At 36.2% G+C, this 22,103-nt stretch overlaps 4 protein-coding genes across 7 annotated transcripts; 1 reads left to right on the top strand and 3 right to left on the bottom strand.

The window, feature by feature from the left end:
* Nucleotides 1-235: 235 nt before the first annotated feature.
* cmtm3 (CKLF-like MARVEL transmembrane domain containing 3) lies at nt 236-6,164 on the bottom strand. 4 transcript variants are annotated; one of them, XR_014626686.1, is made up of 5 exons: nt 5,766-6,036; nt 3,057-3,212; nt 2,849-2,954; nt 2,601-2,715; nt 236-1,468 (listed from the first exon to the last, which is right to left on the bottom strand). XR_014626686.1 is itself a non-coding variant. In XM_084403646.1 (5 exons), the coding sequence occupies exons 1-5, from the start codon at nt 5,880-5,882 to the stop codon at nt 1,440-1,442; spliced, it is 513 nt and encodes a 170-aa protein (XP_084259772.1). In that variant the 5' UTR covers nt 5,883-6,164; the 3' UTR covers nt 236-1,439. The 4 variants fall into 4 exon arrangements, 3 of the variants coding, with proteins under 3 accessions (XP_084259772.1, XP_084259771.1, XP_084259770.1); XM_084403646.1 differs by having other exon boundaries at nt 2,859-2,954; nt 5,766-6,164; XM_084403645.1 differs by lacking the exon at nt 5,766-6,036 and adding an exon at nt 3,841-4,138 and having other exon boundaries at nt 2,859-2,954.
* A 238-nt stretch (nt 6,165-6,402) lies between these two features.
* cklf (chemokine like factor) lies at nt 6,403-8,048 on the bottom strand. The gene is made up of 4 exons (XM_084403647.1): nt 7,881-8,048; nt 7,383-7,538; nt 7,183-7,278; nt 6,403-7,058 (listed from the first exon to the last, which is right to left on the bottom strand). Exons 1-4 carry the CDS (start codon nt 7,938-7,940, stop codon nt 6,945-6,947), a joined length of 426 nt encoding a protein of 141 aa, XP_084259773.1. The 5' UTR covers nt 7,941-8,048; the 3' UTR covers nt 6,403-6,944.
* A 2,301-nt stretch (nt 8,049-10,349) lies between these two features.
* Nucleotides 10,350-15,011, top strand: tk2 (thymidine kinase 2). Its single transcript, XM_084403643.1, has 11 exons — nt 10,350-10,632; nt 10,899-10,936; nt 11,064-11,138; nt 11,242-11,295; nt 12,165-12,254; nt 12,426-12,499; nt 12,607-12,695; nt 12,809-12,888; nt 13,076-13,156; nt 13,332-13,707; nt 14,592-15,011. Exons 1-10 carry the CDS (start codon nt 10,479-10,481, stop codon nt 13,416-13,418), a joined length of 822 nt encoding a protein of 273 aa, XP_084259769.1. The 5' UTR covers nt 10,350-10,478; the 3' UTR covers nt 13,419-13,707; nt 14,592-15,011.
* Nucleotides 15,012-15,020: 9 nt separating this feature from the next.
* Nucleotides 15,021-18,617, bottom strand: LOC311287060 (uncharacterized protein). Its single transcript, XM_084403641.1, has 2 exons — nt 17,858-18,617; nt 15,021-17,034 (listed from the first exon to the last, which is right to left on the bottom strand). Exons 1-2 carry the CDS (start codon nt 18,197-18,199, stop codon nt 15,781-15,783), a joined length of 1,596 nt encoding a protein of 531 aa, XP_084259767.1. The 5' UTR covers nt 18,200-18,617; the 3' UTR covers nt 15,021-15,780.
* Between the last annotated feature and the right edge of the window lie 3,486 nt (nt 18,618-22,103).

Below are 22,103 nucleotides of genomic sequence, written 5' to 3'. Positions count from 1 at the left end.
TAATTACACATTAATGAGCACATATCATTTTGAAAGAACAAAGTGTTTTTTGCTAAAAATTAACTTAAAAAAATGACACAGTGTAGCTTTAAGGGATACAATTATTGACTACAGGGAGACTTTAAATCTAGATCTACTGAAATACACTAACAAACTCTATATCACATTTTGCTTCTAACATTCAAACTGACTGGGCAAAATGATCTGCTCAAAAAAACAAACAATTCAACAAAAATTGCACAAAAAAATATTTATTGATGTGGTAATCTGACAGTGCATGTTATTAAAGCATATCCACTCTTCACAGAAACACTAGAAAGGGGAAAGTGGATGCATGCAACATGCCTTAAAATACTATAGTAAACCAGGAGACACTCCCATACACTGCTGAAGCTCACATTTATAATACAGGTTCAATAGCTGAGCAGTGCCACTGTAAGAAAAGTACATTGCTAGGTGAGCACGATGAGACAAATCTTGCCTTTTTTGCAGTGCTTTGGCATTGGCATTATATCGATATTACAAGACTAACACCAATGTGTAGACGTGTGGAAATGAGACAGGTGACTGTGGCCAGCCAACCACCTGCCAATTTCATGTATGATGTAAACTTATTTTATTGCTACAAAACATTATTATTCCAAATCCCGGGCTTCATCACCACGTCATGGATAATTGTTTTAAAAGACAATTTAAGAGAACATAGTTTGAGAAAATATTCTCCCAAAATAGTTCTAATTAGTAAACACACACAGCTCCCAAATAAAGAAATAGAAAAAGGCTCGTACATACTGTAAAAACTGAAAGCGAACTGAAGCTGTTGGAGGCAGTACAGTATATGAACATGATAAATGGTACAATACTGCCCTTTCTTCCAAAAAAAAAAAAAAATTTTGATTGATGTGAACCTTTTTCACTGGAATAATTCACAGTTTTTGGAAAATCAAATGAGAGGGACTTTGATTGTATGGATGTATATACAGAACTGCACAAAGACTATAAAAAACTCTAAAGCCCTCGTTTCACAGACAAGGCTTAGATTAAGCCAGAATCAGGCCTTAGATCAATTAGAATATTTAAGTAGCTTTTATAAACGTGCCTTAGAACAAAAAAAAAAAAAAAAAAAAACATCACTGTTGTGCATCTTAAGACAAAACAATGGCTCTGACATATTTTAAGATATGTCAGTGCAAGTTGCTTTCAGTTGAAACAGCTCAAACATGCATTTTCGTCAGGGACTGGCTTAAGCCTTGTCTGTCAAACCAGGGGATAAAGCTTCTATTCTGTGATGTATACATTGTTTAATTCTAGTGACAAAAAGTTCAAACTTTTGTAATGAATTTCAGAACAAACAATAAAAAAAGTTATATCAAAGAGTCTGTTTTGGTTATCAGGCACTGTAGTGGTCACACGCCAGGATTTTGGACACAAACACAGCTTTAGTCAGAGTCAGAGTCTGAGTCATCATCTGTGAGGAAGAAGAATATGTTATTCTGGAAGAGAAATGAAGGAGGACAGCCTCTGAATAACAACAGGAAAAAGAAAAAAATAGATGGGGAATTCCAAAAAAACTGCACTGTACGTTTAATGCATGAGGATTACTATACAGATTGCTTGTAACAAGGGTTAATAGTCACATACTGTAACTAGAGTAAACGCTACACTGTGGATGAAACCACATTTGATAAGAAACCACATCACCCTTCCACTTCCTGCGACTGGTCTCACTAATATTCTTGCTGCTTTAGTATGATATGGAAAGATTAGTGCAAGCGATCATTCCTGTGAATGAGACTTCAGCAGAGAAAAGAGAACTTTAGGTAAGAATTTTGGTTACACTTTATTTTAAGGTGTCCTTGTTAGTGTAATTATACATGTAAGTACTGAATAATATTAACCCCTTACCTGTCAGGGATCACTGGTGATCCCAGATTATTTTAGTTCAAAATATGTTTGAGCTTATATATCTCAATATTAATAACAGTCTGGTTAATTTTGAGTCTTGAACTATAAACTCTCAAGTGTTGGCTTTCTAAATGTATGTGTGTTATGTTTCTATTCAGAATTACTTATGAGCAGTAACCTTTTTATTTTGGGCATTTCATGTATGCAGCACTTGCCAAAATTGGGGGTGATGGGGAAGGGGCAACTACATGTACTTACTATAGGGTTATGGTAGAGGGTTAGTTGCACATTATTATGCAGAATGTACTGTTATTACTATGGTAAGTAAGTACATACAACATATGAAACAAGGACACTGTAAAATAAAGCGTTACCAGAATTATTATATATATTTAAGCTGTCTCTTACGCTCACCAAAGCTCCATTTATATCATCATCAAAAAATTCAAAAGAAAAATTCAAATAATACGAAAACAGTAACGTTGTGAATTATTATTTTAATTTTAATTAAATTATTTTAATTTTAAAATAACTGTATTAATATTTTGTAACAATATAAACATATTTACTGTCACATCTGATCAATTTAATGTATCCCTGCTGAATAAAAGTATTAATTTCTAAAAGCATTAAAAAGAATCTTACTGACCCCAAATGTTTGAAAGGTAGTATAAACAAGAGCTCTGTATAAATACCTCGTGTGTTTGGTGGTTCATCGCTGGAGTCACCTCCCTTGAGGAAATTGGCCAGTTCATTAAAGATGAAATAAAAGTCCAGGGCGAAGATTATTGTGGCAACAAAGCCAAAGACCTAAGAAGTGAACGAGAAAGACACACGAGACCAGTCTAAACATCACACAACTGAGTCACATGTAGCAACTATAATCATAGATAAACAGTGATGTCACTGATGGTGGCGATAAAGAGAATTTGACTGAACTGACGTGGGCCTACCCCAGCAGCCTTTGAGGCTCCATCCGGATATTTGGACACAGATATTATAGAGATGATGAAAAAGATAATGGAGGCGCTGACACAGCGCAGGAAGTCCTTGATGAAACAACAGACATGGAGATTTGGAAAGGAGGATGGAATTTTGGTAGTATAATTTGACCCAGCACAGTCATTTTGTTTGTAAGTCAGTAAACTTACCATGAGGGGCCAGTGAAAGCCCTTAAATCTCTCATTGAACTTTGTAGAATAAGCAAACAGCAGGAAGAGGGCCGCCAAGAACTCAATGAAGGGAGCGGTGACGAAGGCAGCTGCTGTTGAAGCAGCAAAGCACACAAAGCTGATGAACGACAGCACCTAAGACAGGAAACACGAGGATGCATGTTTATTTAACCCTTGTATGGTGTTCATTTGTTATCAAAAGAAAAATGATACGATTAATCATTTTTTCAAACTCAGACTCATTGGCCTTGGCTCATTTTCTGTGAAGAATATATATCAGAACACATTTTCAATGACCACACATTTTATTTTTTATTATTATCTTTCATTAGCTGTCATTATCATTATACCGTAGTTGCGGTGCAGACTTTCCTATTCTCAAAGAATTAAAACGATTATTAAAAATATATAGTTATTGTCCTTAGTGTTGACGGATATTTATTGTAAAGCCTACTCAAATAAATTAAAGTATCAAAATCAACCTCAATCATATAGCCTGAGAAGCCAAATATAAATATATTTTTATAAAACAACAGTTATTTCCAGTCAGCAATCTTGATTATATATAATCATTATAAATACTTTATATAAAACAGCAGTGCATGAATTGGATTGAGCATTTTTTTTGACAGATAATCAACCGCAGCTTCAAAAAACAAGGCCAAAACAAGCCCGATATTATATTATTTATTAGCAATAAATGAGCCTGCTACATATTAAACTGAAACTACTCAGAGTTTGAAAAGCAAAAACAAAATTTTACAAAAATCATCACACTGCAACACAGCGGGAGAGCATGCACTATCCTCCGATCACCTGTGAGGAGAATAGATTTGGAGATGGAAAAGGAGAAAAAGACAAGAGCACTAAGGAGGAGCTGTGATATAGCCAAAATATTATATCTACTGTTAGTATTGGTATACATTTTTATTATAGCCTGTAATGATTAATACATCATGCAAATATTAAAAATAATTATTTAGGTCCATCTCTTCCCCTGCACCGTCCATTATCTCCCAGGTTTCCTCTCCATATCTGTACATCTCTTTTGGTGGCATTGTTTGTGAAAATGTACATTCGTCGATTTACGTCTACTAAATATCATCGCTTCGATTACGACGTCACATGCCTGCATGCTGAACGTGACTTTTATCCAATGAGGGTGAGGAGGGGGCAGGATGTGGGAGGACGAATTACGCTACAGCACTGATTGGCTATTAGCATCAATGTATCAAAGAAAACAGCAAATACAAATGTGAAGAAATTAAGTTACTTGTCAGATTTTCCTAACAAGGATATTTGTAAAATTGTAAAATAATATTGCGAGGTCCAAAAAAAAAAAAAAAAAAAAACATTGAATCGGTCACAATAAGATTTATAACATGAATTTGGAGAATACTGTACATTTTCTATTAAGGAAGAGAAAAGTTGGCACACCACAGCTCCAAAAATAGAACAATTATTAATTTATGTTCTCACTACAGGTGACGTTTCGAGCCTAAAAGCTTTTCTCGCCTGGAGCTTTTAGGCTTCAAATGCTACCTGTGGTGAGAAAATAAATAAATATTTTTTTCTATTTCTGGAGCTGTGGTGTGCCAGCCTCATTAAGGTGTTTTTTTGTTTGTTTATTTTTGCCTTTTGGATGTGCACACTTTGTGTTGAATGTTTGTAAAAAATAAATTTCCATTAAATTTTAATTTCATGACAACCTTATTATTTATTTTATTATTTTATTATCCAACTCTTTTGGAACTAGGCTACTTGGCATTGGCGAAGAACAAATATAGGCCTAACAACTGCAACAATTATTCTAACAACAATTATTTGTTTAGTACAGCAAAATATTTGGTCCCACTTATTAAGTGGCTTTAAGTACTATGTACTTAAATTGACAAATAAGTACAATGTACTTATTGTGTTCGTGTTGTATTGTAAAACACTTTTGCTGCTATTGAGGTGTGATAAGGCTAAGGGACAGGTGTGGTAGTATGGGTTGGTTTAAGGGTGGGTTAAGGTGTAAGGGAAGATTCAACAGTGTAATTACAAATGTAATTATACATAATAAACTAATTACTGCTGTAATTACATGCATGTATTTTTTAAACATGTACAATGTAAAAACATGTAGGCCTATGTAGCCTACACAATAAGTCCATTGTATCAAATTATTAATTTCAATGTGTATAGCCTACTTAAAGCTACACTTCATATAAAGTGGGACCAAATACTTTGCATACAATATCAAGGAGGTTTGGTGACCTCTATAAAAAAAAAAAAGCCACGAGATACTAGCCTTGATAAAACTCCCTCCAGATGAACGAGGAACGTTTGAAAGCGTTTGACCTATAGCCTATCATACAGTAGAAAACAGCTAATTCAACAAAGAAACAGAAACTTTTCAGAACAAACATATTAAAAGACAATTAGGCTTAGGCCTGAAGAATAATCAGTGAAAAGGAGATCGATAAGAAAAAGAAACTCAAATCCGAAGAATAAAGAAGAGTTTTAGATTTAAAGATTTAAGTCGCAGAAAGCACTTATATGAGAAGTGTCTGCATCCAGCTGAAAAAAACAAACAAACAAACAGACAATATTTAACAGATAATAGAATTCCACAAAACAATGCAATTATGACTTACACACTATAGCTATCATGGGTGGATAACAAATAAAGGTCGAAAAGCATACCACTTCACCGAGCAGCAGTAGTCCTTTTCGGGAGGAGATGAATTCTTTACTCGGGAGAAGAGAATGAATTACGGTCTGTCGTGACCGGTTACTATCCGACGCCTCGATGTCCCCCATCACGCTGACGAAACTCTTCTGTTACCGAATAAAGTTCACAGTAGTGATGCGTCCCACTATCCGCTAAGAGACAGCTAACGTTACTCTTCGCAAATCGGCATAACTTTCCACGAAGTGGAAACGGAAATAATGATTGCGGAAACGAAGCACACAAAAGAGCAGCATCTGCATTCCCGAAATCTGGAGACCGTTAATAAGTGAACAGAGAATGTGGGCTAAACATCTCTCACATCACAGGAGTCTCCAAGTAGCAACTGTAAAGATATTATGTGCAACAACTGCACATTTCTGACTGAACAGTTAACCCTTATATATCCTCTGTTTGGGGTCTGAATCTGACAGACTTAAAGCCCCGTTTAGGCTAGTAAAATCATGGAAGGTAGGCTATTTGACTTTGCTAACATTAACAACGTTGTTCATACTTTATTTCGACCCTCTGATAACTCTAAATTGTAATGTAGACGCATTTTCCATAAAGCTGATTTGAAACAATATACTTGTGAAAAGCGCTATGCAAATAAATGTGTTTAAATAACAAACAAAATAAATGACAGATAATAAAGTTTCCAGAATGTTTTTAGAGGTCTTGAATGAAAAATGTATTTGAGGTAGCCTAATAAGTCATAAATGCAAGCAACCACTGAATGTAATTAACCTATTTTGTGAACATACCAACATTCTTAAAATAGGCTATAATGTATGTTTAATATATAAAGGCCTATGTTTTCATATTGAACATGGTTTGAAGAGATTGTTCTTGCTGGGATCAACCCCAAATTTGCATAATAATTCTGGATAACAACAAATTTTCACTTGTGGAATAAGGAAATTAAATCAGTCGGGGTTAATGTTTTAAGACAATAACAACAAGATCCTCAATTCGATTCACATGGACAAATGTATTTTGAGTGGTGATCATTTGTGCATATGTTTCCCTTAGGTTTGACGTGTATGCATTATTCATGAAAGAAGTGAATACATTATTACTATACAAGTATTTTACAATCTTATTTTGGTGAAAACGGTCCGTTCACAAAATGAGAGAGCTGGTCCTGCAGAGCTTTAATCTCCCCCTTGTTGGGCCTCTGTGGTGGTTCTTGGCTTGTTGAATGTGATTTTTTTGAGAAGGATATAGCCATCCAAAGACAAAAAGGCTGCAGCCACAAAGCCTACAATCTGTCAACCAAAAGACACGGAATAGTGAGAAACTTGTTGTGTCATAATGTCTGGGTCATTCACAAGGATGGAATAAGTTTGAAAACTGAAGTTTGAAAATAAGAGAGGATGTGTGAATTCTCACCCCTCCGCTCAGTGTGCCCTTCACTGTGTACGTAGAAACTGCTACCAGGCTAAGAATACACATCAGTGTAGCTGCAAAGAATGAGTTGAACACATCCTGTGGAGCAAAAGTGCATTTGCAATAACTGTGTTTGCAATAACGACTGCAGTTGCAGGTATATTCGCATTGATTCAATCAAGCGCATAGATGTATGCTCTTACAATAAGGGGCCAGAAGAAGAAAGTGAACATCTTGTTGAGTTTCAGTAGGTAGAGCAGAAGAAATCCAAATGTGATGAAAAACTCCATGCATGTTGCTGCAATGTAGGGGGGTCTAGAAGCCACTGCATAACACACAAAAGCCACAAAAACACACACCTGCCAAGACAGTATTACTCAAGGGTTGTTCGAAGAATTTCAACAAGATGGTTTTAGACTATAGATGTTGCGTTATTGGAATGTAATGTGATTTTGTGAATAAAGTTTTTTTTTTAACATTCTTTGAATTTACATTGTGTCAAATCATCTGTGCGAACCTTGTTGTTGTTGTTGTTTTTTAAGCAGGTTTACATTGAGGTTTACATGTTGTATTCAAAGTATCAAGTCTGTGCCTTGTGCTATTTAAACAAGTCAGTGATCGTCTGAGCATTTGTCCTTACAAAAAAGTATTTTAAAAAGTGTGCAGAAAACTACCATGTTAAATTTTCACGAATGTCTCACCATTTCTGCTATTTTCAGTAGACCTTTTGTGGACTTCAAAAAGGCCAAATCAACTTCCATTGCGGCATTAATATGATCTTTGTTCGTGTGTTTTATGTCGATGAGTTGCTCTCAAAACACAGCTTGACAGACTTAAAACATTACTTCCTGACTAAATGCTTCCTCTTAGTATCAGGAAATGACTAATTTCACATCTTTTTGTTTTTTAAATGCACTCAAACGGATTCTCTGCATTTAGACTTGTTCAAATCTTATCAGATCTTTCTGTCAGGCGATAATATTCCATTGAAAATTATGTAGAGTGAATGCTAAAAGTGATAAACATTCGTATGTATGTATGTATATTACAGCTGGTCTATGATCTAGACTCTAGCCCTCAAGTGTCCTTCGCATAGCAGCCCTTAATCGGTCCTGCAGTTTCTCTCAGGTGTGGTCCCAATTATTATTTTTCAGATTTTGGGGTATTTTTGATTTTATTTACCTCTAAAAGTACAATATTTTTGTTGTAAAATATGTTTATTTTATATTTAATATTTATTTTACTTATTTAAAAAAATCATTCCAGTAAGTTCATTCCAGTAAGTAAATATTTGGGAACTTTGGTGACATGATGGTATAAAAATAGCAAAAGAGCAAAAATATCAATAGCCAATAGATGCTGTACTCTATAAACCATTGTTGTAACGAACTTAACCTCTTAACCGTGTCCATGTTTAGTTAAAATTGCAGAATTATTTAACAACCATTTGTGTTGGGTGAGACTATACAAAGATGCCAAAATATACTTACAGACAAATATGACCATGCTATAAGGAAAAGGCAAAGAGTAATCCTTTATTTCTAACAAAAAACATCACATTTCAAACTCAAAAAAGTACCAAACGGGTAAGAATAAACAATAAACCTAACAATAACTCAATAAAAGTAAATGGTAACAAACAGGTAAAGAATAAACTATGTACAACATGTTTTGTTTGGAAGCATCAACAAATCTTGCAGTAGGACTTTGAACTGACTTTGAAGTAAGTGTGTGTGTGTGTGTGTGTGTGTGTGTGTGTGTGTGTGTGTGTGTGTGTGTGTGTGTGTGTGTGTGTGTGTGTGTGGCTGATTGGCATATTAAAAAAGAATGCTCGGTTATTAGCTCATTCAAATCTCTGTTTCTGTATGTGTTTTTATTACTGGACTGTTTTTATTTGACAAAAAAAAAATGTAAAAAATGTAAACTGCTCTGTTATAGGCTCATTCAATGGCTTTCAATGCAATGCTTTTATGGATGTGTGTGTGCATGTGTGTATGAGAGAGTGTGATTGTTTGCCACATTGAGAATGTTGTATAGGCTCACCCCTTCATTTATGTGTATGTATGATCTGCATTGTGGTGTATTTATTGATTTTTATTGGCCAAATAAAAAAAAAATTGCTCTGAATTATAGTATTTCCTATTTATTTCCTATGGGTGCCCACTTTTGTCCAGGAAGAACCAATTAAGGAGGGTTTTTAAGTAGCCAAGTCTTGTACCGCTCAAGGGTTAGACATCATTGTGATTCTACTGGTCAGTGATTCTGGCTGATATCTATATACTTGGTGACATATATTCATGTGAATCAAAATACAAGTCTTGTTGTTTCACTCTTTTATTTAAGCAGCCACACATTATTTTACAGACAATTTCAATTCAATTATATTGTGACAGACAAACAATATGAAGCAAACACACTGCTTCTAATGTGTGTAGGTTTTGCTGCACACTTCTTATGCTACAATGCACTTGAAGTAGTAAAACAGAGTGCTGCAGGGATGACGTATTGTTGTAGGCCAAAACCTGGAAACAAACATTTTAGCATTCGCAAACTAACCGTGGTGTAGTCAGTTTATCTCCTGAGGTTAGCTTTTTATTTCTGGAGGTTGTATTTAGGCTTCAAAATTCATAAAAGTTGTGTTTATTTGTGAAAGTTATCTCGACATACAAAATGTGCAAGTATCAAACTTTTGTTGAACACAAAGCTTATTTTTGCACTCATTCAAAAGCATATGGACAAATCCTATTGGGTTTTTGTCAAGGGAACCATGTTACTTGCTAACTTTTGGGTTGGCCCACAAAAATATGTAATTCATATTTGGTTTCAAATTAGTTTTGTAATTTGGATCTGAGATAGCATCATGTTCTGATAAGGAACAAGACACTATGCTTCCTGAAGTGAACTAACCGAGAGAACATCCCATAATGTAATGGTGTGTGTAAGGAACACCCACAGTATTACAAGTGTGCATAACAAGACAATACTAAACAACTCAAGGCATAACGAGAAAAGTTTCTAAAAGTAGCCCAAGCTTAGCTCTCTCAAAATTTCAACCACTATGTCTGTAGGCAAGTAAAGTGTATAATATTATTATTTTTAATAATAATAATAATAATAATAATAATAATAATGGCTTATGTTGGAATAATAACATATTTTTTTGTGACGATTTAAAAATTGAGACTTTTATTTTGACATGTTTTGGTTGCTCATTAATGTTGCACGTAACACTGAAAGTTTTGCGCATCATCACACTTGCTTTGTTTATGTAACTACTAAACGTCGATTAAACTAGCGAGATGATTGTTAACTCGTTCAAAACGTTTTGCCGTGTTTTCTTACCTTTGTGTTCACACAAATCTCTGTCGACAAATGTACTTGTCCGACAAACACCTGCACTGGGAAAGCATTTCATAGGACATCCGTGCAACAGCAGCTCGTCTCTCAGTGGCAGTAAGTCCTGCACCAACTTCCGTTCTACGCAATAAAACGGCGACCACAACTCTCATTCTTATCTGTTTTTGTAATATTTATAGTTCTGTTCATATTTTCTTCAAATCTTCACTAACCGAGCTACATTATGCACAAGCAGCTTTGCATTACCAGTGCTGACATGAGCTTAAGCTTGTTGCCTTGTACATCCTCGATCCTTTGACTGATGCCATAGAGATCTAACGCTGAATCCGAGAAGATATTTATTATGTTGTCTTTTTCTCAAGGAAAACTGGTTAGAAACGGCGAGGAGAGGAAATCAGTGGTGAGTTACGACGACTGATGAATAGATCCTCTTCTCTGAAAGAGGGTCACTTATACGGCCGAGAACACAGCTTAAACATAATATCGTTAAAGATGTTGTTTTGAAATTTGTATCCACTTTTGTTCAGATTTGGTTAGAGGGAAATATTGCAAGTGGAAAGACAACATGTTTGGAGTACTTCAGCAAAACCAGTGATGTTGAGGTAATACTATGTATAACATTTCTCACAGTACCTGTAATCTCTCTCCCTCTATTCTTGTTATTCATTTATTTCATAGACAACTAAAATGTGTCTTGTGTTTCAGGTGCTGACAGAGCCTGTGTCTAAATGGAGAAATGTCCAGGGTTGCAATCCATTGGTAGGGATCCACTAGCACTTTACTGTGGATTTAATGAGCTTTGTCGTTCTCCCTATCTTTACGCAGCTGAGTTAAGCCTGCTCAAAATTCTGTGTAAAGATGCAATGCAGCATAAAAGCCAGACTAAATTATGCCTGCTCTAACCCACCTAAGCCCCTTCTATACCAATATGCATTTACAATGGTTGTGTAAATGCATTTATGCCACCTCTGAGCAGCATTAAACAGTCTGTGTAAAGACACCTAATTTTCACTTCAGAGACACTTCTGTGCCACCTTTGCACTGTAAATTTGGCACAATTGTAGGCTATTCTTTATTGCATTAAGGCATCTTTACACAGAGAAGTTAAAGCTGCTCTGTGCCTGCTCAAAATTATGTGGAAAGATACTATGCCGTATAAAAGCCAAACTTAATTATGCCTGCTCTGACCCACCTCAGCCCCTAGTATCAAATCATACAGTTATAATTGATGTGTAAATGCATTTATGACACCTATGAACAGCATTAAACAGTCTGTGTAATAACACTTAAATGCCACTTCAGAAGTACCCCTGCACCAGCTTTGCAGTGTAAATTTGTTATTATTAGACAATTATCTTAATGCATTTTACACAGATGAGTTAAGGCTGCTCTGTGCCTGCTTAAAATTCCGTTGCCACATAAAAGCCAGACAAAATTATGCCTGCTCTGACCCACCTCAGATGGATTAAAGTTATATAGATAACATTCCTGTGTAAATGCATTTATGCCACCTTTGAGCAGCATTATAACAGTCTGTGTAAAGACACTTAAATGCATCTTCAGAAGCTGTACTATTAAACTTTTGCAGTGCAAATATGGCATTATAAATGTTTTCTATTCTGTCACAGGGATTGATGTACCAGGACCCAACCAGATGGGGGCTCACCCTTCAGACATATGTGCAACTCACAATGCTGGATCGCCACGTCAAACCAATGGCATGTATAAGTCCTCTTTCACATCCCTACAGTCAGTTTTGTTCAGTTGCTTTACATGTATCTGTTTCTGTTCTGCAATACAGAAATGAGTCACCTCACCGCCCCTCTGCGTGAATAGAGGAAATGGAATGCTAATCATTTATGACCTGTTGTTTTTCTTTCTATCATCAGTCACTGCCAATCAGAATGCTGGAAAGATCTATTTACAGTGCGAAGTACATTTTTGTGGAAAATCTTTTTAAAAGGTAGATTTGATCAGGAATCTGAAATAACTTTTATATGTCAACTATTTATTATTAAAAGTGTAGCTGTTAACGTTAAATAAAACCGGATTGTTTGGTTTGGTTGACAGTGGAAAGATGCCTGAGGTGGACTTTGCTGTTTTAAGTGAATGGTTTGAGTGGATCATAAAGAACATTGCTATTCCCGTGGATCTTATTGGTATGGCAAATATTTCTGCATTGCACTGCATGTTGCTTGTTAGATGTGGATAAATTGAATTGTTGTTGTGTAATTTTACTAATACATGTGTGTTCACATATGTTTTTACTCAGTTTACCTGCAGACCTCTCCACAGACCTGCTACGAGAGACTAAAGCAGAGGTGCAGAGAGGAAGAAAAGGTTATTCCCTTGGTGAGCTGTTGTTTAGCTGTAATTTGACTATTGTGTGCATGCAAAAAACAAATCTGAAACAAAAACCAAAACTGAGTCTCTACTCCTACTGGCAATGGATGACTTCGTTTTCAGAAGGATAGATTACAAATATTACACATTTTAGCATTTATTTTGAGAGATACTTTCACTGATTTGCACACTTTAGGAATACCTAGAATCCATCCATAACCTGTATGAAGACTGGCTGATTCATCAGAAGTCATTTGAAGTTCCTGCTCCAGTTCTTGTGAGTTTCTGTCAATATTTGTTGGTTAAAAAGCTTTACTGCATCAATTGATAAGTATTATGACATACTGTATAATCACCTGTTGACGAGCTGAAATCATGAATAATGTTCCATGCAATATGTATTGAAGTGATTTATTTTTTTCCTTTCTTTTTTTTTCCACATTGGTGGGCAGGTAATCCCAGCAGATCATGATCTTAAGAAGATGCTGCATAAGTATGAGGAGAACAGAGAGAAGATACTAATGGCGCATTGCTCTTGAGTAAAGGATCTCAGAGAATGATGGTTGTATCAGTTTACAAATTTCTTCTGCTCTCTCAGAGACAGATGAAGCAGGCACTTTGTGCAAACATTCCTACTGCAATAGAAGTTGATTTAGTAAATCATAGTAGGATTTGTAAATTAATTTATATAAGTGTTTTATTTGAATGCTGCCTTTTATGGTTGTTGTGTGTATTTGCATTTGTAGTCCTTGTAAACTTGGTTTAAGTATTTAACAGTATATAAAGTAATTTAAAGGGTTAGTTCACCCAAAAATGAAAATTCTGTCAGTAATTACTCACCCTCATGTTGTTCCAACCATGTAAGTCTTTCGTTCATCTTCGGATCACAAATTAAGATATTTTTGATGAAATCTGACAGCTGTCTCACTCCTTCATAGGCTTTCAGAGGGACCGAAACTCGCCGGCCCAGAATAGTTATTAAAAACATTGTTAAAATAGTCCAAGTGACTACAGTGGCTATACATTAAGTTTATCATGCGACGACAATACTTTTTGTGCGGAAAAACAACAAAAATAACGACTTTATCCAACTATTAGTGTTCTTTAATGTGGGCCTCTGACGAGAGTTCACGGGAGCACCAGGACGCATGCGCGAGAACTGAGATTACGGCGTTCTTCTTCTACTACTAACTTACTTGTTACTGGCTGCTCACTCCTTGGGAATATTACCGCCATCTACTGTACATGATGACGTCCCGACATTGCCAGAAGCGCAAAACGGTCTGTTTATAAGCAGAGGAAGACGCACGCTGTATGTAAGCTATTGAATTCGACACTTATTGTGATTTAGGTCTCGATGATGTCGGGACGTCATCTTGTACAGTAGATGGCGGTAATATTGCCAAGGAGTGAGCAGCCAGTAACAAGTAAGTTAGTAGTAGAAGAAGAACGCCGTAATCTCAGTTCTCGCGCATGCGTCCTGGCGCTCCCGTGAACTCTCGTCAGAGGCCCACATTGAAGAACACTAATAGTTGGATAAAGTCGTTATTTTTTTTGTTTTTCCGCACAAAAAGTATTGTCGTCGCATGATAAACTGAATGTATAGCCACTGTAGTCACTTGGACTATTTTAACAAATATTTTTAATAACTATTCTGGGCCGGTGAGTTTCGGTCCCTCTGAAAGCCTATGAAGGAGTGAGACAGCTGTCAGATTTCATCAAAATTATCTTAATTTGTGATCCGAAGATGAACGAAAGACTTACATGGTTGGAACAACATGAGGGTGAGTAATTACTGACAGAATTTTCATTTTTTGGGTGAACTAACCCTTTAATTGTTTAGTTTTATAGAATCGTTCCATATTATCTGAAACTACTGCTTTTGTTACATGGCAATTTGAGGGCATGTAAATGTATTCTATCTGATTTGGTCATGCATTTTACATTTACATCATCATACTCGGGTGTAATGAAAGATCCCTTTCTTTTATTTTCACGTTCATTCTGCCACTTGCAGATACCATCACTAAACAAGTACAGATCCTGATGGTAAATGTATGTTACTTAAGGTGTTACTAAGACCAATGTATTTTAAACTGCACAAGACTTTGTTTTAAATAAACTACATGGAAAAATTATTTGAAAATATTGATTTTATTACATTTCAAATCTAGTCACATAATTGTATGGCATGCTCCACTGTAGCCTCAGTAGTACTGTAAGATTAATACAAAGAATGTAAGACCTTATTACTTTCAATAATAGGCAGTATAAGATTCACCAGAACACCACATTTTTTACATTTATATTAACCTACATGAATACAAGGTTAAACAGTCCTGCAGAACAAGTGTTCTTCCATTAAGACAAGTAGGTGCACATTTAGCTGTTTCTCTACATTTAGTAAGGCACAGTACCTAACAAATCAAGCTCTAAGAATCATTTTGACCCAAGCAAGCTCCCAGGCAACATTTCATGGTGGGGCCAATGTAGGCGTGATATGGGCTTGAGGTATGGGTTTGTCTATGGGTTCCTATTCTGTCCTATCTGAATTGGCACCAGTATAGGTCAATTCAGGGAGGGCCAACATGGAACCCATGGACAAACCATGAAATGTTAGCTGGGTTCATGAAAATTATAGCAGCAAGAAACCTTCCTTCACTTTAAAAAGCTATGATAAAAGGTATTGCACACAGACATTCTTCCTGTTACCTTCAGAAATTGTAAGATACCGAAGCTAATCTGAAATCATGGCTTTATGAACAAGAAACTCAGTATCAATAAAAATGCTTTGTACATCATTACTAGCACAAAGGTATTATTTTAGTCACTGCACTGCCACACAGTAGCATACTTTAAAATCTCTGGCATGGATGAGGAAAAACCTTGAATACTTTGTGTCTAAACCATCACGTATGTTTGGTCTAGCTCATCTTCTGGTTGTTGAGATATGGCACTCTTGTGCGCGCTTGCACCCTCATTGGCAGTCTGACTGTGGTCAGTTGGTGGTCCAAACACTGTTGTACATTCGTTCAGTGCGCTAGGGATGTAGATTGACTGAGGAGGCTCTTTAATAGTGCTGTCCTGTGCAAGAACACCATCAGATCCAGCACAGCTCCCGCAACCTGCAATGTTGCAGACAGGCTCCTGGGATGGGCTGCACAAGATGGGCAGGCTCATGCCATCTGGGGATTTTGTGGGTGTGGTTGTGATGACGTCATTATGTCCACTAGATGGCTGGGCCTGTGCGGTCTCCTCTATGGGGTATTTAAGGGGTTCATCTGCACTGAGGTCCTTCACGTGCATTTTTCCCATTCGCTCAGTGAGCTCAAGCAAGCAGTCGTCCGTTGAGCCTTCACGGTTGCGTCCTTGCAGCAGTGTCCCGACTTGAAGCACCAATAGTTTGTCATCTAAGGCTTGGGCTTCTACAAGTGGGTTTGGCATGTGTAGCTTTCTATGACCTGGGGTGGTCTCATTGTGTATGGCTATAGACTGGGGTCCACTCATGTCAGTACTGACCTCGTGGAACAGGCCTGCATTGTGGCCCCTGCATCCAGCCTTCTCCTGGGCCTTGAGAGGCTGCATCATTCTTTGAGACTTTTGGAAAATAGGCTTTTGTCGGATGGCCAGGTCTGGGTAGTTCTCCCGCATCTCCAAGATAGACTTATCATCAGTCATGAATGAGCTGGATGGTCTTTCTACATCAGATATAGTACTGTCTTGAGACTTGTTGACTTCCTGATTATGAGGTTCATGACTTTTAAGTGACTCTTGTTGCTGTTGTTCCCCTGGGTTTACCAGTGAGCCGCCTTCAACATGCCCATCATCCTTAAAAACATCCTCATTTAGATTACAGATGTCATTGATAGGTTCTGAAACTTCTTCCCCAGCACTGAAGGTCAAAGGAGAAGCTCTCGTTCGGAGGATGTCCAGACATTCTACATGTGATCTCTGGTTCATGAGTTCGAGAAGATACTCGCACTCTAACCTGGCAAGGAAAAGGTCGAATCCCATGCTCTTGGCCTTTTCAGGATCAAAATGTTCAGACAGTCTATACTCAGTGTCTGTTTCCACACAGTATCCGATAATCTGAAGAATACTCCTGGCAAAAGGCAATACTGGCTTGATGTAATAGACAAAGTTTCCTGTAAATTTCTGAGAGAACAGGGAAAAACAGTCCCAATTAATGATATAGGAATGTATAGAATTTATGACATGTTTTAGGTCTCTTTTCACTTCTTAAATAATTCAACCTTGTGTCCTGACTTAGTGATAAATGAATTAAACTCATGTTCTTTTGAGATTTATAGTGTGTATACCAGTCTAAGAAATGTGGGATTTGCAATTTCACTGAATGTATTCTTTTTTTTTATACCCAGGGTCTTTGAGACCCTAAATAGAAGTAAATAATAGAGGACTGTTGAGATATATTATCAATTGGAAATTACATATAGAAAGATATAATAATATAATGATACAAATAATACAAGGATACATTTTCTGCTATAAAAGTTACGCTAAAACCATTTAAATCAGGTGTATTGGTTTAGGCTGGTCTAGCAGGTCTGCCAGTCAACAGACCAGCAAAACCATCTTTAATCCCCTCTAAAATCAGCCAGACCAGGTTAGGAAATTATTAAAGAACAGCAAACCACCTGAGACTGGTTTAAGCTGTTTTATAATCAACTCTCAGAATATTGGCTATTTGGATTTGGCAACATTTGGCAATAATTCCCATGGTTTCACAGACAAGGCTTAGCCCAAGCCTCGTCCCAGACTAACATGCATGTTTGAGCTGTTTTAACTGATAGCAACTTTCCTGTCCTGACCAAAGGAAAAGTATAGCCTACCCAAAACCCTTCTAAAACCTAAAAACAGACTGTCAAGGCTAGACCAGAGAAGAACAGCAAACCTGGCTGTTATTGCCATCAGCTGGAAGAGTAGAGAGAACAGACCTATCGATGAAACTTGTATTTACCTTTAATGTTTTAATCTCTTTCTTCCACGGAAACAAAAACAGGTTGACACAGAACATCTCCAGTAACTCGGCGGCTTTTCTAAAGTCGTGGACGTGTCTCTGGCAGTCTCTGTATTGTGCGTACTTGTACAGAGTCTCGTAGAAGTCCAGCAGCGTGTTGAATCTCTTCCGCGGCTCTTCCTCCGGCAACAGCAGCACGCGCCTGGCTTCATCTGTCACCTGTGACGTCTCTGAACACACTTTCACATCGCCTTCACAACTAACTTTGTCGTAGTACTGTAAATACTTAACGAACACGTCTTTCCGCGAAACCGGCGTTTGATCGTCGACGCTGTTGGTCATGTTTGTTACAGAAAGTGATCAAGTTGTCTCCCGATGAGGAAGCGAAAGTAGTATGCAAATAAGGAGTGATGATGATGATGATGCATATGCAGGTATCGCCAACGACGCAAATACGGAAGAACCATATAACCTATATTTTCTGATTCTAATTTAATAACGGTCCAGGATACTTTAATAAAAGGCATGAATGTCTATAATGTCCATGACCAATAAGCGAAACGGTCCTGTATCGCAGGCATAAGCGATGTAATAGCGATCTCATGTTCATCTCAGCCTTAACAGACACGTAGGCTAATACGTATGCCTATATAATTTAAACATAAACTCAATTAAACCAGCTGCATTTGTCTATGTTTTGACCGAAAAACGGCTGGTGATATACCTACATGTCACCATTATTGTTATTCTTCCTTCGAATGTTGGAAACATTACTGACATCTAGTGCAGAAAATAAGTAATTCTCATGACTTTTGTGTAAGAATGGCCAGAAGACGGCGATGTAATCATACAGTTGACGCTTATTCAAGTCAAAAACACTTTTTAGTAGGCCTACGTCACAACGGAAAATACCTTATGGGGAAAATCCAGCTTCAAATGGAAAACGCGTTAAGGACAATTTTAAGTAGCCTACTTGTGTAAAAACACTCTTGGTGTGGGAATGTGGTATTCAGTAGGCTACAATAAGTAGCCTACCATGGCATTACCATCTGATGATGGCCACAGTACTTTTTGTAAGCTTAGCGTGCAATAAAGAAAATTCCATGTGAAGATACGTCTATGAGTTATGGGTCTCAGTGAGCAAGGAATTAATGCTTCTCTAGCCTAACTGCACGGGGAGAGATAAGTTATAAATAAATTATATAATTGATATTATGTGATTATATTATTAATATTATATTATATTATATAAGATATTTTATATATCATTTATACAGTTATTTTAAATTGTAAATATATTTTACTGTATTACTGTTTTTACTGTATTTTGATCAAATAAATGGAGCCTTTCAAAAACATTTAAAAATCGTATCCACCTCAAACTTTCGAATAATAAATTAATTTGTTTGGAATATGAACAACATTAATCTACAGTTGCAATCAAAATGACTGAACTCCCTTGACCTGCAAGACATTTTGTTGCTGAGAACAACATTTTATGAAAAAAATTCAACAAAGGCATCAGTTAGAAAGGTTACACATTTGAGTGATTCTTAGCATGTAAAGTTGATGAAAAAAAAAATATATATCTAATTGACTTTCAAAATTGTTCAACCCCCAAAAGTCACATTTTGTGCAGAATCTTTTATTATTTATAACCTCCAACAAATGCAGCCTGCAAGTCACATGATCATTCCTCATAAGAGCCCATTCCTCACTTGAAAAAGCTTCCAGATCACTGATAATTTTGCTTTCTTCAAATTATACCAACTATTTTCAATGAGATGTAATTTTGAAGACTGTACAGGCCACTCAAAAACATTATACGACTGATCCCTGAACCAAGCTTAAGTAGATCTGGAGGGATACTTTAGGATGGCTGTCCTGCAGGAAAGTCCATTGATCATCAAGCTTCAGTCTCTGCACCGTAAGCATCACCATATTTGCTAAAATGGCTGATTTGACTTGACCATATTTGCTACTCATCTTTAGCACATGCACAGGCTAAATGTAGATGTGTAACAGCACATGCTAATTCAGTTTTGTTATAGAGTTTCCAAAGGCTTCATTTTGTTTTAACACAATTTTGAACCATACCACACAAATGACTGACTTAAAAACAGCAGCATTGAATAGGTGTTGAATAATTATGACCTTGCTGTATCACAAAAAACTCAAAAGCATTACATTATATATTGACATTATCACTTTTAATTTGCCACTAAACTGTTATAGATGACATTTTAAAATAAATAAAAACTCTGTAAAGCTTATTTGTAAAGGATTACAGTCTCCGGGGGTTAAATAATTTTGATTGCAACTGTATACCAACACATAACAATCAAGTTAACTAACGTATCAAAACATATACTGAATGCAGAAAATATTACAGGATCACAAAATGCACAAAACTTAGTAAGCACTTATGTCACTGAATAAAGAGTTATTGGTGCTGGAGAATAATAATAATAAAAAAAAAAATATTGAATAACAGGAACTAAAGGGGGGAGAAGCTACTTCCATATTCTCACTTAATTTACATTTTCTGACCTGAAAATATTCGGTAACACTTTATTTTAAGATTACATCATTACACAAGTTGCATTTGCTTACCATAAAAATAATGACAGTAAATTGTGCGTAATTACTAGCAACTAACCTAAACCAAACTTTATCCCCATAACCTTAACCCTATACCGTAAGTACATGTAGTTAATTAATATTCCTCAGTACTTATTACACTGTAACTTCACCTTTTAACCAAATAATCCTTGTAACCAAATAATCAGTAGATGGTAAAATACACATTAATTACATAAAACAATACATGTTTAAAATAACTTGAATAACATGTTTCAGATGTTTGTACTTTGATTTCTGTAGTGTGCTAGAGTTGTGTGGCTCTGCATGGATGAAATGAGCATTCCTCTGGTATAGTTTAATAGAAGAGGATCTTTGGGACAAGAGGCTAATTAAGGTGAGAGCAATGGCACAGGCCATCTGTCCAGGGCACTTTCTGTGAGCCCACCGTGCAAACAGGCAGGAGAGAGAGAGAGAGAGAGATGAATATCCACACCAGTGCTAGCGAGAGACTTGTAATGCATTATGAATGACAGGAGTCAATGAGCAAAATGGTTCAGGAAACATTCTGTCCATCTGGAAGCGTTTAGTTTACAATCAACATCTGTTCCTAAACTGCACATTCTTCTCTGAAACTTGCCAGCGGTAACTGTGCACAACAAAATCTTACATTGCTATCTATACTGAATTTACTACACCCTAAAAATAATTCAGTGGCTCTGTAAATATCACAATAATAATACACATGAATAAAATCTCTGATTGTTTGAGCTGGACGTACCAAAATAAATGCTTAAAAATCCAACACTTAATTTTGTCCTAATGTAAATCAATTATGTCAGTATTCTTTTTAGAGAAGAAAGAAGAAAATTAGCATTTTACTAACAAATTATATTTTTGTAAATATTTTTTTGAGTGTCAGTCAAAATATTTGAGAATGAAGAAATTATACCTTTTTTTTTGCAGAATGTTATTCAGTTTTACTTATATACTTATATATATATACTGTATATATATATATATATATATATATATATATTTTTTTTTTTACTTACATTTACTCTTCTGTTTTCACAACTTTAAAATGTAGGCTACTCAATATTTTTAAGTGTTAAAATGTTTTACCAAAACAATGAGTGCATCATAGTTTGAAGGTACTCTATGTAACTTTTTTTTGTTCAAAATTAACTAAATTTAAATAATGAGTCAATGCTTCTTCCAAACGTGCTTTTGTCTTACCCTGATTCACTATGGTAAGCCTATTAAGTGTTTATATTTTAGAACTGATGGGATGGTTTTTGCGGGAAATTAGGTCACTTGTGTTTCGTCATATCTGTAAGTAGAGAAAAGTTGACCTGCTACTTTGGTGTATGATGTGTGGGAGTGGCATAGATTAGTTGTCACAACAAATAATACATCTCTAACCTCTGGGGAATCACCCATAAAAAAAATAAAATAAAAAATAAATAAAAACGGAACAGAGGAGAGGAGAGTCTGCTGGCAAAAAGAGAATGCAAAAGAGTTTGTAATAAAAAGAGAATCAATAATGACTTGGCTTTTTGGTGATAGCGAGGACTGAGGGATTTGCAATGTTAAAGGGACACTGAGATGGCGGGGGGGGGGGGGGGGGGGGGGGGGTGGGGGGGTTCCTCAAGAGGTGATTTAT

The sequence above is a fragment of the Rutilus rutilus genome (genome assembly GCF_951802725.1).
Source record: "Rutilus rutilus genome assembly, chromosome: 3".
NCBI classification, from domain to species: Eukaryota; Metazoa; Chordata; class Actinopteri; order Cypriniformes; family Leuciscidae; genus Rutilus; species Rutilus rutilus.
This window is presented reverse-complemented; position numbering and strand designations above follow the sequence as displayed.